This window comes from Mustela putorius, unplaced genomic scaffold (genome assembly GCF_011764305.1).
Source record: "Mustela putorius furo isolate JIRA1106 unplaced genomic scaffold, ASM1176430v1.1 tig00000083_pilon_pilon_pilon, whole genome shotgun sequence".
In the NCBI taxonomy this organism is placed as follows: domain Eukaryota; kingdom Metazoa; phylum Chordata; class Mammalia; order Carnivora; family Mustelidae; genus Mustela; species Mustela putorius.
Window position 1 is genome coordinate 17,260,035 of NW_025421273.1, and position 20,563 is coordinate 17,280,597.

A 20,563-nucleotide genomic window follows, 5' to 3' on the forward strand; every position below is an offset into this window, starting at 1 on the left:
GTGCCTGAAGAACCAAATTTCTCATTTCAATAGAAAAATGGAAGCTGTTAAAAATCTTGCCACTAAAGACAGCTGAAGCGCTTTGGTGAGACATCTCATTATAAATGAAAATTTAGCATTAAAATGTAAACCTCCTGTAAGTTGAAGATATATACCAGGTTTCTAAAGATTGTGTGTGTGTGTGTGTGTGTTTTTAAAAGATTTTATTTATTTATTTGACAGACAGAGATGACAAGTAGGCAGAGAGGCAGGCTGAGAGAGAGGAAGAGAAGCAGGCTCCCCACTGAGCAGGGAGCCTGATGCGGGGCTCCATCCGAGGACCCTGGAACCATTACCTGAGCCGAAGGCAGAGGCTTTAACCCACTGAGCCACCCAGGCGCCCCTAAAGATTGTTTTAAGCAGTGTATTTGTCTATATATATGTACATATATATGTACATATATATGTGTCTATATGTATATACGCATGAAATACCCCCATTTTATTTTTACTGAAAATGTTTCAATATTTTAGACGTATTGGGTCAAATAAAACATTTAACGTCACCCACTCTTTTTATTTTCCTAAATGTGGCTACCAGAAAGCTCAGACTCCATATGTGGCTCACATTATACCCCTACTGGACAGCACCGTTCTAGATGAAGCACGCATTCCCTGAACACTATCTCGCTCCAGCTAAGGGCTCTGACCCCTGCTAGACTCTCAAGAAGTCAGTTCATACTGAGTGTAAATGGTGGCAGCAAAGGGCTCTACACATGTTGCAAAGCAAAAAGCTTTTCAGATGCCTGGAGCTTCCTGCTAAAACCCCAGCTTGCCCATGACTTTGCTCAGCTTCATGTAAATGTTCGTCTTTCTGGAGCTTGAGGTTCCTTCACAATACAGTGTGGCTTAGCAACCGCCCCTCCCTTGCTTTCTGGCCTGGACATCAGCTTCTGCTCAGGCCCCTTCTGTGTTCACTCCGCAGCCCCCTCTGGTCGTCCACACCCAATGTAAACCCCTCTTGAGGCTTCCACCGCCTTGATTCCCACTTCCCCGCAAATAACCAAAGGCAACAACTTATTAGACTAGATCTATAGGATGGAGGATGACAACTCCTCTCAGCTAACAAATGAGAACAGCAAAATGCTGAATTTAAGCAACTCACATCTTTATGTTTTCCTCAGGATCTGCCAAAACTCAAGTCCATTTCTTCTTTTCCCTTTTTGACTCCTTGGAATGAAATGAGGGAACCCCCTCCCCACCCCCACCCTGAACATCCTCATCCTCTTTCCTCCCAGGTATGCGTGCCAGATGAGAGGATGTTTGGACAGACGATGGCACAGTGCAGCTGCCCACATGGTCCAGCAGGCTCATCAACCACTTGGGAGCTCTCCCACTCCGGGCCCCTCCCGGCTGAGAGGCAGGTGCAGTGGCCACATACCATCTCTAACCAGGCTACAGACCATGAGATGAAAATTGTTACTGCTGCCCAAACCAGCACCTCTTGTGACTTCAAGGTAGATCAAAAGAAAAAAGGGACCTGGTGTCATTTCAGAGTATGCATGGCTAGCCAGCAGTGCATTAAGTTCAAAATATACCCCCTGGAACTCAAGGGACCTGTGCTGTACAGAAGGACACCTTTCCATGTTTCAGAGACCTATCCCACAAGATAGACTATGTCAGGAATAGCCCCCTGAACACTGAAATGAAAGGACAGAGAACATTTTACAATTGCTTTATTTAACAAAATTTACGCCAACTTCTATATCTATATACAAACGTGTTTCAAAACCAGAGCAGCAGACACACAAACTGTTCACACAGGACTTACAATAATGCTTAAAACGTGTCAATGTTATGTTTTCTGCTCATATTGACATTTACAGATTCAAAAATTATTCCAAAGGCCAAGCAATGCCACATCTTTGTTTCCAGGGATGGTTTATACCTAGTAGGTCATGAAGAAAGAGGGATGGAGCTTTTGAGGGTTAATATACTGTGTTCAGTTTAGTTTAACAAACAGCATTTGGCCCACAGTAGGGCTCACAAAATGTTTTGGGGAGGGGATAAAAATTTGGGTAAAATATTATCTATGAGACTATGAGTTGTTTTTATTTTTTTTAATTTTCACTCTGTCATAACTATAACAAGATCATCTCACTTCTGGCCCCCAAAAGTAAGAAACTCTAAGAAATAAGTGTAAAATTTTATTAGTAAATACTATTAATAAAATTTAGCGAGTACAGGTCCTTCAAAATCAAGGTAGGAGTATGTAAATACTCAACATGGTTCTACTCCTACCTTGTTCAATTTTGTTAGAAATGTTTCTGACATTTACCTACATGTTAACAAGCTATTTCCTAAAGTTCTTCATATAGGGAGGACAGACATGTTTTGTTTTCTCATTTTTTATGACTTTCAGGAGCCTTCAGGATTCCTCAAAAAAGTGTTGTAGCTCTGGAAATCTCAAAAAAATACTTTGCTACGTAGTCTACTCATAAAATTTAGCTCCATACAAGTACATAAGCTGAGTTTTAGGTAATACTTGAAAAACGGTTGATGCTCCAAAGTATAAATATTTCATGTTGACACTTAACACTCTGACTTGATTCATGGTCACTTTTCTTGAAAGGTCAGGCTCTTGCCTCTCAAGAAAGATGCTACTAAGCAGTGAGGTATAGAAGGAGAAAAAATAAAAAATAAAAAAATCACAGCCTTTTCTTCTCAGTATTGTTAGGAGCCTTCCATTCTGCCGGCAGGGCACACATCTACACACAGCTCACATTGCAGTGTTCTCCTCTATGTGGTTAAGTGGTACGCGGGATCCAGTTCCTGGAAAGCACCAACTAGAAATGCGCGGGGATGAAATACTGCAACAGAATGATCCTCAGGGGTTTCTACTCCTGTTTGTTCATAGAAACCAGACTCATCACTTACTTGTGCTTTCATTTTCTTAAAAATGAGATCACACCATTATAAAAATGTGCTTCCAAAATAATTTCTAGAATATAAAATGTCTTCTGTTTTTCCAGCCCACATAATTTCATTATAAAATAGGAAATCAGAAAATTAGCTACTGCGGTTTTCATATGGTAAAAAATATTTATATGTGTACACACATGCATATATACACATCTAAAAAACCCAACTTTTAAATTTCAATAAAAATTAACCAAGTAGCCAACTTAATGATCATGTATTCAATCAGACATAAGAAATGTCGATTATCTGTAATGAGAACCAACTGCAAAGAATTACAATTCCACCTATCAGAAGACAGCCCAAGACTTTCACAGGTGTAAAAACAAAACAAAACAAACACAGAAAGTTCCAACTAACCAGCACAACGGAAATCTCACTCAAGTTTTTTCCAGTTATAACAGCCCCCGGTTCCATTCACTGCACTAACGACTTCCCTAAGGATGGAGCAGTCTTAAAGGGAGGAGGAAAACAGAGCTGGAGCGACCCTGTGGCCGTTCCAGGTGCGTGGGTGTGTTCTGTGTGATGGTTGTTGCCTGGGCGAGTGAGGACGAGATCTAGCCCGAGCTCCCTCTGCCAGGCCACCAATGTGCCCACGAGGTGGTAAAGGTGCGGAAGGAGTTTTCCTAACGCACACAACGTGTCCTGTGGACCAGCCGTGGTGCTGGTGTCTATTGGTGGAGAGGGAAGCAGGTGTTCTGGAGAGTTACTACCTAGGAAAGGTGAGCGATCGGGAGAACAGACTGTGGAAAAGAGAAGTTAGAAGCGGACTGTGACTATCAGTGAAAAGCAGGAATAGTGTTTCTGTAACCTCAACGAAGATGGTGGGATGTTTCTATTTTGTTTATTTTCATGAGGGAAAGCCTTAAGGGTCCTCAAAGGCACAAAAGGAAGGGGACAGGAGGTGAATAGGGAAGTAGCTCACTCCACAGGAGAGCCTGTTCAGAAAACTGGCAGAGGAAGAGCGGGCTCTGAGCTGAGGGCCGAGAGAGGAGCAGTGTCTGAGATCCTAAGTGGTGGAGAAAGTGCACGAAGCCTTCGCCCTGGTCTGAGAGTTCTCAAAGGAAACCAGTGATCACTATAAAGTCATAACTCTCTTCACAGTCCTACCTTGAACTGTCTTCCCCAGTTTTACCTATGTCATAAGAAGCCTGTTCATTCACATTTTAAACTAGTTACTTTATGTTTGTGAGGGTGGTAAGGGCACACAGGAGCCTTAATTTTGGATATTTTATCTCTGTGACCATTCTTTTTCTTCTCCTTCCTTTTTTTAAAGGCACAATCCCTCCCAAGCTGTCATAAATCAGGACATTTAAAAAGAAAGCAAAGCTATGAAAATGTTTCTTTCCTCCCCGAATATCTACTGCTGAAGTAATAAATTCAGGCAAACCCTTGGCATCATTCTTTCAAGTGGCCAAGCAAAGCTAATGCTCTGTGCTAGAGACAACACTTCTGAGTACTGCCCAGTGGGTGAGGAATTTCAAGGAAGAGCCATTTTCTATAACCCAATTTAAGATAACAAAGTAGAAAGTATGATTTCCATTATGTATCAAATATTCAGCACAAGTTAGTGCAGAGAAAAATGGATGTGTACACCAAGATATGGGTTTCATTCCTCAGTAGTACTTTGAATAAAGAACATAGTTTAGAACACCCTAAACATGCCGCCCTGAACAGATCACCAGATTTGTTTCTACTCAGAAAAAAGGGGTGCTAAACAAAGACATCTAGGATCTCAACTGGAAATCTGGAAGTTTCACTTCTTTCCAGAAAAACACATGTACATAGATCTGTGCATACGACTCCGGGGGCTACAGACATCTGCCAAGGTCCAGTCAGTCATCTCAGGTTAAGACTCCTGGCTGTCAACATTCTCACAGGGTTTCTGAAGAATGAATGATCCTCCCATTCCTACAATCTGCATTTCTCCCATTGAGCCAGGGAGGAAGGGGAAAAACAAACTAGAATAAACTAAAAGTAAGAAAAACAATTTGCTTCAAAGACCATTTTTTACTTATTTGCCCTTGGAAGAAAGAACATCCCAATCTCTAGTTGCCTCTATCAAATGCCGCTGGCCGTGACTCATCCACTCTTCCTGGTCTTCATAAAGCCGCCCACAAAACCAGCACTTAAATATACACTGCGATGAGTCATCAGGCAAGGAATCCACCACCTGGTAGTTGTTTTTATGCACCTTCTTAAGTTTCATTTTCAACATCATTTGCCTTTTTATCTGATTGGCCTCCTCTGCGTTCTGGTATGTCAGGCGAACATGATGCCGTCTGATGCCTAACTGACACCTCGTCCTCTCTGATAGGACGACTTTGAGGACATTGCCTTTGTACTTATTGATTACCTTCATCACGTTGGTGACTTCTGGAGAATCAACATCAGGATGGTTTAACACGATGACAGGCTGATTCCGACGGGGGCATTTAATCAACTGGTCTGGCTTAGCGGCAATCAGTCGAAGCTGTCTTGCGACCTGAAAAATTGAAGGATCCTTGAGATAGCGGCTGGGATCAGCCTGGATTTTGCTTTTCTTCTTGGATGAATTCACTTGTTTGGTTTTGTTTTTACTTATAGGAAGACTTCTGGAAAGCAGTTTGCCTTGCTTACTCAGTTCACTGCTTCCTTGCTGACCGTGCAGGGGGCCAGTTTTTTTAGGCATGGTGCTACAAAAAGCACTCTCTTTTCTTGGTTTTGGCCGAAGAGGTATATCAAGATTTTGGGACATATCTATGGGCCCACTTTCACTTGTCAAAGATGGTAAGTCTGAGTCTGTCTGTCTCACTGGGCAGAATGGAATGGGTTTTATTAACTGGGTCTCACGGCAAGGTATGCTGACCGGTGCTTCACACGTTGCCTCTATAATGTGGGTGTCCTCAGAAGAATTAAGAACCCTCAACACAGCCCCTTTGGGGATCAATACTGGAGTAGTAACATGGGCCTTCCTAGTCACTCTGCTTTCAGTTTTCCCACTGCTGCCTTCTATAAACTGTGGATATATTTGCTGAGGAGTGAGTGGCCCATTGATACCACCGTCTTCCTGAGGTTTCGGGAGTGTGCCTGTGGAATAGCCAGTGCCTGCAAATGACATGTTAATTTCGTGAATACCTTCGGGAGCAGCTTGTGAAGTTCCCTTCGATGCCTGCCCTACAGAACGGCGATGTGCGTTATTTGCAGACAAAGATGATGGCTTGCCACAGGATTCAATCAACTGAGCTATCTTTCTGCGCAAGAGTTCAATTGACTTTATTTTGGACGTTGAACTATTCCACTTAACGCCCTCAGGGACGTTTTCAGACCCAGAGCTCAGAGAAAATACTGACGAGATGACTGGACCATCAAAAGAGTCCTTAGTCCTTTCAGGATTCTTTAATTCTAAAGGCTCCTCCACGGGCGGCTGAGACCTGATTCTATCCTCTCCTGGTATATTCACGTGTAAATATTCGCTTTTATGTTGGGAAGAAATCTGGCCTGTGTTTGAAACTGCCTTGTGTTCCTCGGTCTGCTTGTCTTTCAACTTCCTATGAGAGGGAACCATTTTTATAGGAATACTGATCTCATGTCTAGATTCCAAGTTACTTGTACTTACAGGCAACAAACCCTTTTCTCCAGAGAAGGACATGGTTGCAGGTGATGCAGCCAAGGGATAGAACTGCTGTGAGTCACTAAGTGAGTTCCTTCCATCTTCAGCAAAAGAAACAGCAGCCTTATATGGAAAAGGGTTTGATGCAGCTCTGAAACTGTGGAAAACACTGTTTTTTACTACAGATGCTGGAGAATGACCTCTTAAAGAGAAAGAAGGAAGAGCTGGTCTATGTGGATAGATACTACTTTTTTTCTGGAAGTCCTCAACTGTATCTGGGTAGAGAAGGGATTCTCGATTGTGCACACTAGAATTTGACATGAAAAAATCATAAGACCTGACCCACTTCACATTTTTAAGTTGTTTCTGAATTGACGATTGAAGATGATCAGTGCCTGCCAGTTTTCCAACATTCCCTTCAATCACTAGTGACTTTGTTTGGCTTGCAGAAACCACTTTTTCTGGTTCAGCTGAACCCTTCTCTTTAATCATATGCTCAGAATTACTCCCTTCACCACCACCAGCTTCGGGGCGGTTACTTTCTTCCAGAGGAAACAGTTTCAGGACAAGCTGCTGGGTCCCATTGACGACCTTCACATCGATCAGCTGGGCCAAGCAGTTGGCAGGGACCACAAGTTCTGCTGGTGCCACCACTGTCAACGGCATTCCTGGCTGGACAGGCTCTTTCGCTGGGGACAACACTTCCACCTCCACGCTTTTGTTCTCAAACAGACGGCCTTCATTTGGCTCCATCAGGGTCACTTTATTTGGAATACACACTACATCCTTTTGGTATTCCTTTGATTCCGGCAACAACATGATATTGTGCATTTTGTCTTTATTTGTATGGAGGGAGAACCTTGAGAGTTGATCTGATAACTTATTTTGAAATGCAGTCCTTGGGTGGGGAGCTTTCAGGAGCTCTGTGTTTTGTTTCGATGTGCTGATTCTTTTTGGCTCCAGCTTGGCAACAGTTCTAGGCGGCCGCCGTCCCCCTGCCCTCTCATGCACTCTGCGCCTGTGTTTGACAATGTAGTCATTCCGAATAGCACCATAGTCACAGTACTCACATTGATAAGGGAATATGCCTGTGTGTTTCACCAGGTGCCTCTGGAACTCCCCCTTTGTGTAGGATATGTAGCTGCAGTGAGAACAGATGAATTTAATCTCTTCATGTTGGAGCGTGTGCTTTTTGTACTGAAGAGGGTCCTTTGTAGAAAATCGACATTTATCGCAATAGTATTTGCCTGGCTTAAAGTTCCTTACCTTAAATTTGTTATTGATGGAACTGGCGATGGCTTCAGCTTTATTTCCTACAGGAGTAGCACTGGGATTACTATTCACAAAATGGAAATGCGAAGTGGCCACACCGAGGTTGCATCTGAAGCAAACGTATTTGTCTTCCTTCTGGCTTGGCCCAGTACCCTTTTTCAAATCTTGAAGTGGGATTTTGTCAACACTCTTGCACTTCATACACGTAGCGATGGTCATCATGGCAGCCTCTGCCTCTGAGCCTTGACACAAGAGAGCTTGCGCTTCTTGTCTATCTGGTCTAGTGGCTCTATTAGCATTCGGTTGTTTGGGGGACATGGTCAAGGAATTATGTCCATCATTCACTTGAGTGGTATATAACTGCTGTCCAATATCCTTCATCTTCTTTATTTGCATTTCCAAAAAGAGAAAACCAGAAAATTCAGGAAGACTTCACATGATAAAACCCTTAGGGGCCATCCTTCATTTAACTTCGTGACTGGCGGAGAAGCAGTGACTTCCTGGGGGGCGTCATCAGTTATCCTTGTTTATAAACCGCCACAGTCAGTGTATGATCCCCAAATAGGATTGTTCTCAATTCTCTGATAGTCCAGGCAACACTAAAGGGGGGAAAAAAAAGACATCATAAAGCAAAGTTAATACATGAACTTAAGGTTTAGTTAAGCTATTTCCACACGTATCCTCTATTTCAATGACCTTTGATTTTTACACTAAATCTTGACATATTTTCTTAAACAAATATTGACATTAAAACGTAATACAACAGAAATGGCAAATAAGAAGCCTATGGAAGACAATTTTAAATTCAGCCCCCTAAAACTCATCCCTTTAGACCAACCATAATAGGCTGGCAGCAAGGAAACCACAGCTGTCGTTCAGAAGAGCCCCGATACGTGACAGTCATTTTTAGGGGTCACGGACAGCATCTCAGCAATTTCACAGGTATAATTTCATATTAGCCTGAATAAAGCTTTGTGCAGGAGGGTGCTACTTCAACTTTAAACACACAAATTATCCAGTGGTGGAGAGAGCCAGGGCTTCGGCTCCGGTGTTCATTTGTTTCTATATGAAAGCTAACTGGCAGCTTGGATTCCCAGTTCTCTCATTTGCTCCATTTGCTTTCACAAATGTAAGAAATCAATAATACACCGGCCATGTTGGATAGACAGACACTGATTCCATCAACATCTTACTGAGCGTCTATTAGGAGCCAGCAGTGAGCAAAACCCAGGATCAGTCTGTACATCAGGAGGGTCTAGAGAGGGGAAACAGGCAGCGTAGTTATTTCTTAGGTGGTGATGAGTAATTGATAAAAATACAGCCATAAAGCCAGGCCAGGGCCAGGGAGTAAGTAGGTGATGAGGCTGTAGGGCTGGCACGGGATGGTGTGGAGAGTCAGGAGAGCCTCCCGTTAGGCTGACCTCTGAGCAGAGACCTCAGGGCGGCCAGGGAGCAAGGACTGGGCTGTCTAGGAGAAGGGAGTTTCCGGCAGAGAGAAGGCAAAGGTCTGTGGGATGTGGGCCTGGACCACCTGAGGAATGGCAAGGAGGTGGAGAACAGAGGGTACTGAGTGAGGAGAGAAGGGGAGAGGAGGGAAGAGGAGAAGAGTCCACATGGTCAGAGGGGGTAGGGGTGCTGATCAAGGAAAGCTCTAGCACAGAATTGTAAGGATGTGGCTTTTCCTGTCCCTGAGACAGGTAACAGGGGAGACTGGAACAGCGACTTGGCCTGCTGTGATTTGCACCCCCACAAAGCCCCCAGCTGCTGCATGGACAAGTATCTGTGAGGGTGGAATGACAGTATGGGGGGCTGAGGTGAGAGGTGGTGGCTGCCTGGGCAGTGGTGGCAGAGACGCAAATGTCCCTACAGCAAGTGCCACAACAGGTGTAATGCTGATGAGGACTTCTATAAAAAGTTACCTTTAAGTACACATGCTTTTTTCTAGAACATACAAGAACCTGGAGCCAAACAAAAACATTCTATTTGGGGATCTGCTAAAAAGCCTTTATTTTATGACCTTCTAAAATCCACTGAAGTCTTCTGAGACTCAATTTTTTTATCTGGCAACAAGAATGAAGGACACTTATCCAACCTCTCCCACAGTGCTGCCACAATGAGTAAAACGCTCGAGAGTGTAAGAGAACACTTGTGAAGTTTCAAAGTGCTTCTCTAAGTGTCAAGAGGCATACAGAGATACCCAGTGAGTGTCTGTTCAATGATGAGCAGCAATATGAGGGGGGAGTAGAAGCTTTGTTCTGGCACAGTGCTCACAGGTCCAGAGCCATGCAAACTTAAGTCTGAAAGGCCAACCTGCAGGAGCAGTAGGCCCTTCTGTTGGGTCAAGAGAAGTAATTATTGCATATTCAAATTCAGCATAAAACCTGTCTTTAGGGCGCCTGGGTGGCTCAGTGGGTTAAGCCGCTGCCTTCGGCTCAGGTCATGATCTCGGGGTCCTGGGATCGAGTCCTGCATCGGGCTCTCTGCTCAGCAGGGAACCTGCTTCCCTCTCTCTCTCTCTGCCTGCCTCTCCATTTACTTGTGATTTCTCTCTGTCAATAAATTAAAAAAAAAAAAGATCTTTTTAAAAAAAACCTGTCTTTAATTTTTTATTTTTTATAAACATATATTTTTATCCCCAGGGGTACAGGTCTGTGAATTGCCAGGATTACATACTTCACAGCACTCCCCATAGCACATACCCTCCCCAGTGTCCATAATCCCACCCCCCTTCTCCCAACCTCCCTCCCTCCAGCAATCCTGTTTGTTTTGTGAGATTAAGAGTCATTTATGGTAAAACCTGTCTTTAAAAGCATTTTTGGAAAGGACCACTTAAGAACATACCGTGTTTGACTACAGGGCTTATTTTCTTTGACACTGTTGTCCTTCCCTGTTTTGCTTTTGCAAAAGAGAGCTGCTTCCTTTCAAAGGCAATTCCCAGTATGCAGCAGAACCCTGGTGGCATCTAGGACTCAATCAGACTTGTTGCACTATGAATGTGTATGTAATACTTAGACAGCAAGTGGGCAGAAGCCCATGGGGTCACAAGGTGCTCCCTCTGCCTTTAGTGTTTGAACACATACCTATGGAAGAGGACTGTGAAGAGGGCAAGACGTGCAAATGCCTCCAGCTAGCAAACTGGTAATGGACAAAGACAAGGACTTCCATTTCCCACTGCACGCCTGGTATACACAACAGATGGAAGTTTTAGGAATCACTCGTAGAAGCTCCCATGCACTTCATTTTCCAGAGTTGTAAACTGGATTTAGTGAAGGGAGACCCCAGGGACAATACTAGTACGAGAACTTCTAGAAGCAGAACTTCTGCTATTTCTCAAGCGAGTCACCCTTTCACACCTGCTTATTTACCTACATTCGTCTACATGATTTCCAAGCCCAGTCTCCCAGTGCTGACCCCTGAAATCACAGGATTCTACCATCTGAGAATACTGTTATTGTCAACGTGTTCACATGGGCATTTTCATCCCATTAAAACAGAACAAGAGGGGTGCCTGGGTGACTCAGTGGATTAAAGCCTCTACCTTCAGCTCGGGTCATGATCCCAGGGTCCTGGGATTGAGCCCCACTCTGCTCAGCAGGGAGCCTGCTTCCCCGCCTCTCTCTGCCTACTTGTGATCTCTGTCAAGTAAATAAATAAAATCTTAAAAACAAAACAAAACAAAACAAAAATGAAATAAGATCTGTGGCCAGAAGCTAAGAAAATCATGGTTCCAAGAATGCACAGGTGAAAAGGGACTCTAACATACTGGGTTATGTTAGGGACTGGTCCAGTGGCTCCCAAATGTGGAGGAGTCTCAGTGTCACAGGTGAGACAGACAATTCTGGACTTACCCCTATGCTAGTGAGTTGTGGTGAAAAGACAGTGTTAGAAATCACTGGAAGAAACTGCCAACAACATTTCAAACCTTTAAGTCATCTTCACCAGTTGATGGGAGCAACTGATGGTCTTATATTGCCATAAACAAAACGGCTCCCGTCTTTAGGCTGCTAATTTTATTGTCCCGTAGTTCTCATTGTTGAGAATTTGCCCTTAAATGAAAATGAAACCACTGTCCTTGTAACTTTCTTATATCCTGGTTCTGGGGCTACAAACATCCTCATCCCTCTTGATAGCACTATGATCAACCTGCACACCTTTTCTCTCATTTAGCCCTTGGTTCTCAATTCTGTTCTAAAGATCTGCATACCAGCTGATACCAAATCTGCTATCTACTAGCCCCGTAATCCTACTATCTAGAGAGAGGGAGGGGACAAGAGAACAGGAGAAGGGGAGGGGAGGAAAGAAGTAACTCATTTGCCAGGCACAACCTGTTTGCCAACTACTTCAACATCTTACATATTAATTCTAAGACATTCTCAAGAATCTTCAGACGAGATTCCTCCATTTGAAGACTCACCCAAACCAGGATTCCAACTGTGCATTTTTAGTTTTCCAGCACTTTTCCCAGTCTCTGGGATTCTTCAAAATTTATAGAAAACAGTTTTGCCATTTCCTTTCCAAGTCCTCTTAAAACTTGTAGACATTATTCCTCCTAAAACCAAAAACTTGAAATCCCAGACAGACTGGATGGTAAGATCACATACTTGGCAAGAAGTGGAGTGCATCCTGATGGATGAGCCAAGCCATCTACAGCGTTGAAGGAGTGCAGTCCTCTCAGAAGTGTCTCCATAAAACTATCTTGCCAGTTATTCTGAGTTAAGAATCCTTAGGAGCAAGTGCCAGTAGGAAGCGTGAGGCTGTGATTAGCAAATATGTTTAATGGGAGGCAAGACATCTAAGCCACATTGGGATTACAGTCACCTGTTTCCAAGTGTCTTCCTGGTTTCTAAACCATTCTCAAGATAAATGCAGTGTTTCTACACTGGCACTTCCTCAGCTCAGGTGACAAAGATGCCATGCTTGTGTCTAATTGTGGGGGGTAAAGATATGAGTGCACCCCATGACAGGTGTGAATGGATGCGGTGAATGGCAGGGAAGAACTAAGATGCCTTTGCGGCTGGTGCCACACACGAGCGCATCTGATGTCATTGCAGGTGCACCCGAGTGACTGACTCGCGAGCCCTCTCCCTTCGTACAACTCATTCTGTCTGGCTCACATAGGGTCCAACCACCTGGGAAGCTGGGTCCTTTTGGCAAACCACTGCCCAGGGGGCTGATGACTGCAGCTTACATGAGATGATAAAAAGCTGTGCATGCCCGACACTGGGAGGTCGCTCAGTAAACTGCAGTTTCAGTGTTGACCTACCTTTCAAACTCATGTCTCTATCCCAAAACCTCTGCATTTGACCTCCTAGGACTAGAAACATATAAATATTTTTAAAGATAACTTAGGAGGGCTTTCAAAAGCACAGAAAATACTTAGTATTATTAACCGTGGACACAAGAAAGAAAATGTCCAATGAATACTAAGTTGTCTGTTTTTTTCACAGGACGCAATGAGTTTTTTAATGCAGAATTATCTACAGCATCAGCTAAAGATGACTGACAAACCCCAAAGAGAAGGGCATGGTTTGTCATAAATGTGCTTCCTCAATCTTGTCTCTTTCTAGGGAGAGGCCGTGCAGCATTCCCTGCTGCTGCCTTTTCCTTTTGATTTTGAGCTCACCTGGCCTGGTTTCTTAAGTTTATTATGCAGATGGATGGAGAAAAAGACTGTTTGTCAGACACCAGGTCAATGACACTATAAAAACCTATTGAAAAGAAAAGCCTGTAAAAACCATGAGGGTTATACAAGTTCTCATTAAGATGGAAGCATCACACTTCTAAATACTGGAAACATCAAATGCCCAACAGAATTAGAAGAAGAGAAGTAATGACACGATTTAAAGCTGCAGATTCCGGAATCATAGTACAGAGATTCAAATCCCAGTGCCATCCCTTTCTAGGTGTGTGACCTGGGGCCAACTGTCTGATTCCTGTTTACAGTCCCTATGTCACAGGCATGTCATGAAGATTATGTGACAATGTGATGTAAAGTGCTTAGGTCAGTTACACATCATAAACTCTTAAAAAAATAAAGAAATCATGCCAATCGCATGAAGAGTCAAAGGGTCAAAAATACATGCTTCGTCACTGCCTAACAATTGCTTTTTCCCAAATGTACACTGAATCTCACATTATGATTTTAATTACAGTTACTGGGTTGTATAGCCTAAAACACAATCTACCTCTGGAGCCAAGACCATCACCTAGCCTTAGAGGCAAAGTGGCTAATGTGAAACGATGCAAGAACCACATAAGGGAGTACTCACTACAACTTAGGTTTATGTATAAGCTAGTTACTGAATTCCCTGATCCTCTCCAAGCCCAGCTGAACTGTGAAATATCCCTGTAAGTGCAAGGGCATTTATAAGCTAGATGGTAATGTGAGAGGTGGCCAGCCAATTACATCACATACATGCCACCCCCATCCACACCTAGTTTTGGTTCCTGAGATGTCCACCAAACTAAGTAGTAGTAGTTGACTGTCCACATCACTTCTGGATGGAGAAGCAGAGTCAGGATGCTCTCTCCAGGAATCCTTCCATGGGACTTCTACCAAATCCACTGCCAGTGCAGGGACGGAGCAGTACTATGGGCAAAGGGAAAGGGAATGGAGTTAGAAGGTTTGCAGTTCAAACTGTGATTCTGTCCCTGTGTCTTGGGGTCCTAAGGCAAGTAATTCCCTCTGTGCTTTGTCAGGCAAGGAAACAGGCTTTAGGATCTTCAGATTTAAAAGGTAATTAGGGGGTGCCTGGGTGGCTCAGTGGTTTAAAGCCTCTGCCTTCAGCTCGGGTCATGATCCCAGGGTTCTGGGATCGAGCCCCGCATCGGGCTCTCTGCTCAGCGGGGAGCCTGCTTCCTCCTCTCTCTCTGTCTGCCTCTCTGCCTACTTGTGATCTCTGTCTGTCAAATAAATAAATAAAATTAAAAAAAAAAAAAGGTAATTAGGAAAGCCAAACAAGAGAACATATACAAAGCACTCAGCCAGTAACAGAGAGGCTCAAAAATTTTTTCTGTTCCTTTTGTCTACTTAGTTATAGCAAAGATTGGTCTAAGAAGTGTTTCCCAGCAAGCAAAATTTTAAAGCATTCTACCTCAAAGTGCCCAGCAGCGTGTAGACAGCAACACCTGATTGGGGCGGGGGAAGCAACATTAGGCCTGTAAAGTGCTACCACTGCCCAGATAAATGGTGTTTTCGAAGAAGCTGGTATCTCACTCAACAAGAACTCTTTCAAACCATTACAAAGAATCAGAACTGAACTGAAAGGGTACATAGTTCTAAAAAAAGAAAAACACCAAGTGTTACTTTCTTTTTGCCCAACTACCCTGCACGTTGAAATGACTGAAGTGCAAATTGATGGCCCCTGAATGACAAAAAAAAAAACACAAAAAACAAAAAAAAACACTTCCAAATGTTGCTGACAAGTGTATAGCTTTTGGGATTCTAGATTTCCTTCTGAAACCAAATGTACCACTTGGGGAACAGAATGGGGGCAAGAAGGCTGGACAAGAAAGTCGCTGTACTGATTCCTCTACTTTCTAGGGGGAAAGTGTAAGAGTGGAAAAGACAATGACCTTGGGAGATCAAGATCAAGGTTTAAAAGCCAGGTTTTGGACTTAATAACTGTGTAAATCTGGATCTATTAACCTCCCCTGAGCCTGAATTTTCTCACTTGTAAAGTAGGAATGGTAATGCGTAATTTACACACTGATGTGAGGAAAAGGTATATGCAGACAGCAGGTAACCTTATGCTTAACAAACAGTACATGTTCTGTTAAGAAATAAGTCAACCTGTTATTGTAAGACTCCTCTAAATGTAGAGGAGTCCGGAAACTCCTGAGAAGCAGAAACTCTTAGCTTAACAAATCAGCCAGATGAGATCCTCAGGGCCTGGAGGCCAGGATCTCCTCCACAGCCCCATCTACAAAGGAGTTATTTGGAGACAGACTTGACACAGTGAAGCTCTTCAACTGAGACTATATCAGAAAACTAAGTTATTACATAGTATTTTTTTGTTTTTAACAATTTGAGACCTTTCAACAGAAAGAATATGACCAATGGCAGAGTGTTAAAAGTATCAAATTTACAGTTCTCTATGTGGAAAAGAAATGTTATAGGGAAATTATGCTCTTGTTAGCATTAAAAAAAATACATGGTAAAAAACAAAGTAGTATTACAAGCAGCATTACAAAATTGTGTGTAACTGATCACATCTAGGGACTTAAGGTCTCTAATGGTGACAAAAATGAAGGACACATATATTTTTGTATCCACCTCCCCCACCCCCCACCCCCGGTTTTGGCTTAAAGAAAAACCAAGTTTTGTAGATGAAATGGATTAAGGGTTTAATAAAAAGTATAATCAAATAAAGAAGGATCTCCCACCACAGCAGTGATTATTAACCTTGACTGCATTAGGATGATCCACTTGTCATAATACCCCCAGGATGGTAAACTTATTTTTTAAAGGAGGTACCTGGGGTGGTCGCCCTACTGCACACTAGAATTACCTGGAGAGCTTTAAAAGTTATGATGCCTAGGCCCCATTGTGTGTGGGGGAGGCTCTGGGAGTTTTAAAAGCTTTCCAGGTAAATCTAATATACAGCCAAGGTTAAGAACCACTACCTGACATTACAGGTGCACAGAACTGTGTGGGGATGGCAAGAATATTACAAACGTCATTGTACAATCTCTTATATACCCATCCCAGCCAAGGGTGCTGGAAATGGGGGCAAGGCCACTGCCTTTGAAGGTAGTGGGATGACTAGACAAGGGGATGCTGGGTCCTACCCTTGCTTAGCCACTTGACCTTGGAAAATGTCATTACTGATACTCTGTAAAGTATGCAATGACAGTAACCACTTTGCAGATTCTTGGAAATGTAACTGTTTCTGGCGTGGTACCGATGCCTGGTAGTGTGTGTGTATAATGAGCACAAACCAAGACTATTTTACCCCTACACCTGCCACGGGTTGCTGTCTTTCAGGAGTGTAATGGGAGATAGAGAGCAGTAGTAAATGGGTGGTTTCAGTGAAGCAGTAAATGCTGTATCAGTGATCTGATCAGGACGCTCGTGGTGGCTGGCTGGCCTTGGCAATCCTGGAGCATCTTGACTGAAGTCAGGTGGATGGGGTGCCAGGTGCCTGCAGAGGCACATTCATACATTACCTCAATATTCCTCAAAGTACACCTTCAATTATCTGCTGCTTCTAAGATAACAGAGCTGCAGAGGCTGTATGTCTTTTCCCAGGTCATGGAGTTGGTCAGCTGGTGTCTAATCAAAATTCTTTTGCTTTCTGCTAGCGGGCTGTGTGAGACTGTGAACTGAAGTCACAGCATCTGCTGTCACTCGGGTACCGTTCTTACTTCCTGCCTGGGGCTGTCGAGCTGCAGATGAGTCAAAGGTGTGGCAAGTTCCAGGACTGTTCCTTCTTTCAGGCCTTGTCTTCTCAGGCACCAAGCCCCATCTAGCCTCACACCTGCAGGCCCTGGCACAGGTTTCTACACCAAGGATCCTGGAGGCTGCAAGCACTGTGCAAATACCGTGCAGCAGAAGCCAGGCATCTGGATGTAAGTCCTGGGTCTGTGCAGCCTTGGTTCCCCAGGAATTGTCTTCCAGAATATAAGGAGAATGAGCCCCCAAGACGCTTCTCCAGCAGGGATGTATGGCAAGGTAACACAGGAGCTTAAAATAGAAAGAAAAGGTTTCCTAGGACTCCGGTGACCTAATAAATCAGACTGCTCTTTTCCTGAAATGGGCTGAGGCACGCGGTTTACAACTTTTTCCAGGTGATTCTGCTGCCTCGCTACCCCTATTCCACGGTGAGAACATCTGGATTACAGTCTCTGGACCGACCCCCCCCTTCATTCCAAGGATGGCTTCTGGAAATTGCAATTAGCTGGGCTGGCATATGTGAACAAAGAAAATGCAGGGGCCCAGGCAGCTTGAGAACAGTCAAGGCTGGGAGGCCTCACTGTGAGGACAATGTTTACCCATCAACAGCACAGGGCTTGGCACAGGAGGCACTCAATACATATTGGTGGAGGGAATGAATGAATAAATGAGTGAATGAATGAAATGCCAGCCTTCATAGCAATGATCACAAAAATGTTCTTTGTTTTTCCTCTTGCCCCAAAACTGGCCTGGATCTCTTTACTTAAAGGCAAATATACCAGGGCAGATCCTGGTATTGTTTTGTTTTTGTTTTTTTTCCCACATTGCTATCACTGAATTTTAAAAAAAAAAATATACATTCGTTTGACATAATGTCAGGAAGGAGGCTCAATGGAATAATACCCTCCTTTGCCTGTCTTCAAAATGCATCTATAATAAATGTTATCAGCATAACAAAACCGGATACATACAAAAGGGTTATCTTTCAAGGCTCTATTATATCTAGGTTAAGGAATAATTTTAAAAAGTGCATCCTTGGTGAAAAAGAACATCAATATTAGATGATTAAAACAAGCTAACGTTCTCCTGGCATTCTGAAGAGACTATATGACACTGATTTCTAAACAACTATTTGCTGGGATTCGAGAACCCTCCACCAGTATCTCCTATTGTGTACACACATGACCGAGGGGCTGAACTTTGCATCCCTGACTCAGAGAAAGATAAAGGTATACATTGTTATTCTTCCTCCTTTCCTCTAGGAAAGCAGGACAAGCTCCTGGAGACCTCGGCTGTCTTAACCTTGGTGACTTCAGTTCTAAACTCAAGAGATATAATTCTTAGAGGCTGTAACACATTACAGTTCAGCTGTGTAGACTTTTAAATAGAGGACAAAGTGCTAAGTCACTTTTTAACTTGTTTAATGTTAGGCTAATTGTTCATTATCTCAGTTTTTAAAGTCAGCGTTATTTTAATGCGTTACATTTACACAGAGGAACTTACGTGTTCCCTTTCTTTCTCTCCTTTGGTTTCCCTTTCCGGTGAAGAAATAGTCACTCCTTTGCACCCTGCCTGAAACTGCCCAACAACCCAAGATCGCAAGAAAGGACAGCTGGGATGGGGAGGTCCCACAAAGGCTGCACCAGCGTCGGAGCAAGTCAAACCTTCACCATCCACGCTCCCCTGACTCCCCTCTCCGGCAGAAGGTGCCCAGGTCCTCCGTGCACAAGCCCATCCCGGGGCACACGCCGCCCAACTCCCAAGGAAAGACAATGCCAGTCCGGTTTTCAAGTTTATTGTTGGCACTCTCACACGGAGGGCACACGGTCTCCCAGGCGAGTCCTCATCTAACAGCGTGGTGCTAGGAAGGGAGACGCGGGCGCAGGGGCTCACTGCGTGGTCTCCCGGGGCCGGTCAGGCCGTGGCGGGGCTGCGGGGTCTCCTCCAACTACGGACGGAGAGTCCCACCACGTCAACGCTTACCTCCCAGGCCCGCAGGAGGCTTTAAAAATGGCCTCCCGACGACACTTCCTGCTCGGAGCGACCGGTAGAAATCCTCGCAGGAGATGCATCATTTGAAACGCTGGGGGCGGGCGGAGGAGGCCGGCTGCGCGGCTCCACACCCGCGGCCCCGCGGCCCGCACGCCGCCGCCGCGACTCGCGACCGACGCGCGGGGGGCGAGCCTGCGGGGTCGCGGCGGCACAAAGGCCCCGCATGCCGCCGCCACCGCGGCCCCGGGCTCTGGGAGGCCCCCGGCCCGGAGCCCCCTGCCCGTCCCCGGCCCGCCCCGGGGGCCTTCACGCTACGACGCGGCTAGCCGGTCGACCGCGCGACACGCGGAGACCGTGGCCCGCACGACCCGGCCCCGGACTGCCCGCCCCGTCCCGCCCCGGCGCGGCCTCCTCACGCCGCCCCCCGCCCCGCGCGGCCCCCGCAGCCGCCTCCGCTCCCCGGCCTGCCCCGCCCGTCCCGTGCGCGAACCCGGGGCCCTCGCCCTCTGGCGCAGCCACTCACCCGGCCGGCGGGTCCCGGCTCCCGGCAAGGGGCGTCTACACCGCCGGCCGCAGGCCGCCACCGCCTCCGCCGCGCCCGCTGTAGGTCCCTACTCGGCGGGGCGGAGTCGGGCCGGCGCCGCGCGTGCGCAATACGACGCAGAGGCTCGGCTGCGGCGCGGGCGGCGCCGGTGGTCCCCACGCCAGAGCCTGCCGGGGCCGGGTGTCCGAGCTCGCGGGAGCCGGAGACGCGTCTCGATCCGGGTGCTGGGCTCCCAGGTCGACCCAGCTCGTCCACACCCACTGCGTGCAGTGGCCTCTGCTTGGTTGCCCGCAAGCCCAGGAGCCTCCAGCAAATGGGGAACCATTTCCTTCCGATGTCGCCGGGGAGGACTCTTCGCGAGCGCTCGCTGTGTGCCCGTGCTGGGTGTAAGCCGAGGGCGCCGTAGCTCCCTGCCCGCATGGAGCTTGAAGTCCGGCAGCGACTGAGGGAGGGCGAGAAAGAAAAGGAGCCCAGCTCTTCGACCTCCAAATTCTTCCTCTTTTGAAAGCAGCAATGAATGATACGGCCTTGAGTCGGGTTCGAATCCCGAGTCTCCCGAACTTGTTTGCATTCTAGCTTTGGGACCTTGGGCAAAGAAGCCCCCTAATCTGACCTCTCTGAGGCTGGGAGTTGCCCTTACTAAAGGCGGGGAAGACCGACCTGCAGCCCAGAGTCTTACCTATCACGTAGGTGTTTGTTGAGGGCCAGGCGAGACAATGATTGTTGGGAGAGTCTGGAGATGGTGTGAGCTCATTTAATGCTAGTGTTTTTTCCTGCTACTTGGACTCCAATACCATTTTCCGGGAACCTT

The 20,563-nt window shown here is 45.5% G+C and overlaps 1 protein-coding gene across 6 annotated transcripts; it reads right to left on the reverse strand.

The window, feature by feature from the left end:
* Positions 1-1,699: 1,699 nt before the first annotated feature.
* Positions 1,700-19,856, reverse strand: ZNF518B (zinc finger protein 518B). Of its 6 annotated transcripts, XM_045075630.1 has the most exons (4): positions 19,732-19,854; positions 16,991-17,507; positions 14,257-14,411; positions 1,700-8,421 (listed from the first exon to the last, which is right to left on the reverse strand). In XM_045075630.1, exon 4 carries the CDS (start codon positions 8,216-8,218, stop codon positions 4,973-4,975), a length of 3,246 nt encoding a protein of 1,081 aa, XP_044931565.1. In that variant the 5' UTR covers positions 8,219-8,421; positions 14,257-14,411; positions 16,991-17,507; positions 19,732-19,854; the 3' UTR covers positions 1,700-4,972. The 6 variants fall into 6 exon arrangements, with proteins under 6 accessions (XP_044931565.1, XP_044931572.1, XP_044931568.1 ...); XM_045075637.1 differs by lacking the exon at positions 16,991-17,507; XM_045075633.1 differs by lacking the exon at positions 14,257-14,411.
* Between the last annotated feature and the right edge of the window lie 707 nt (positions 19,857-20,563).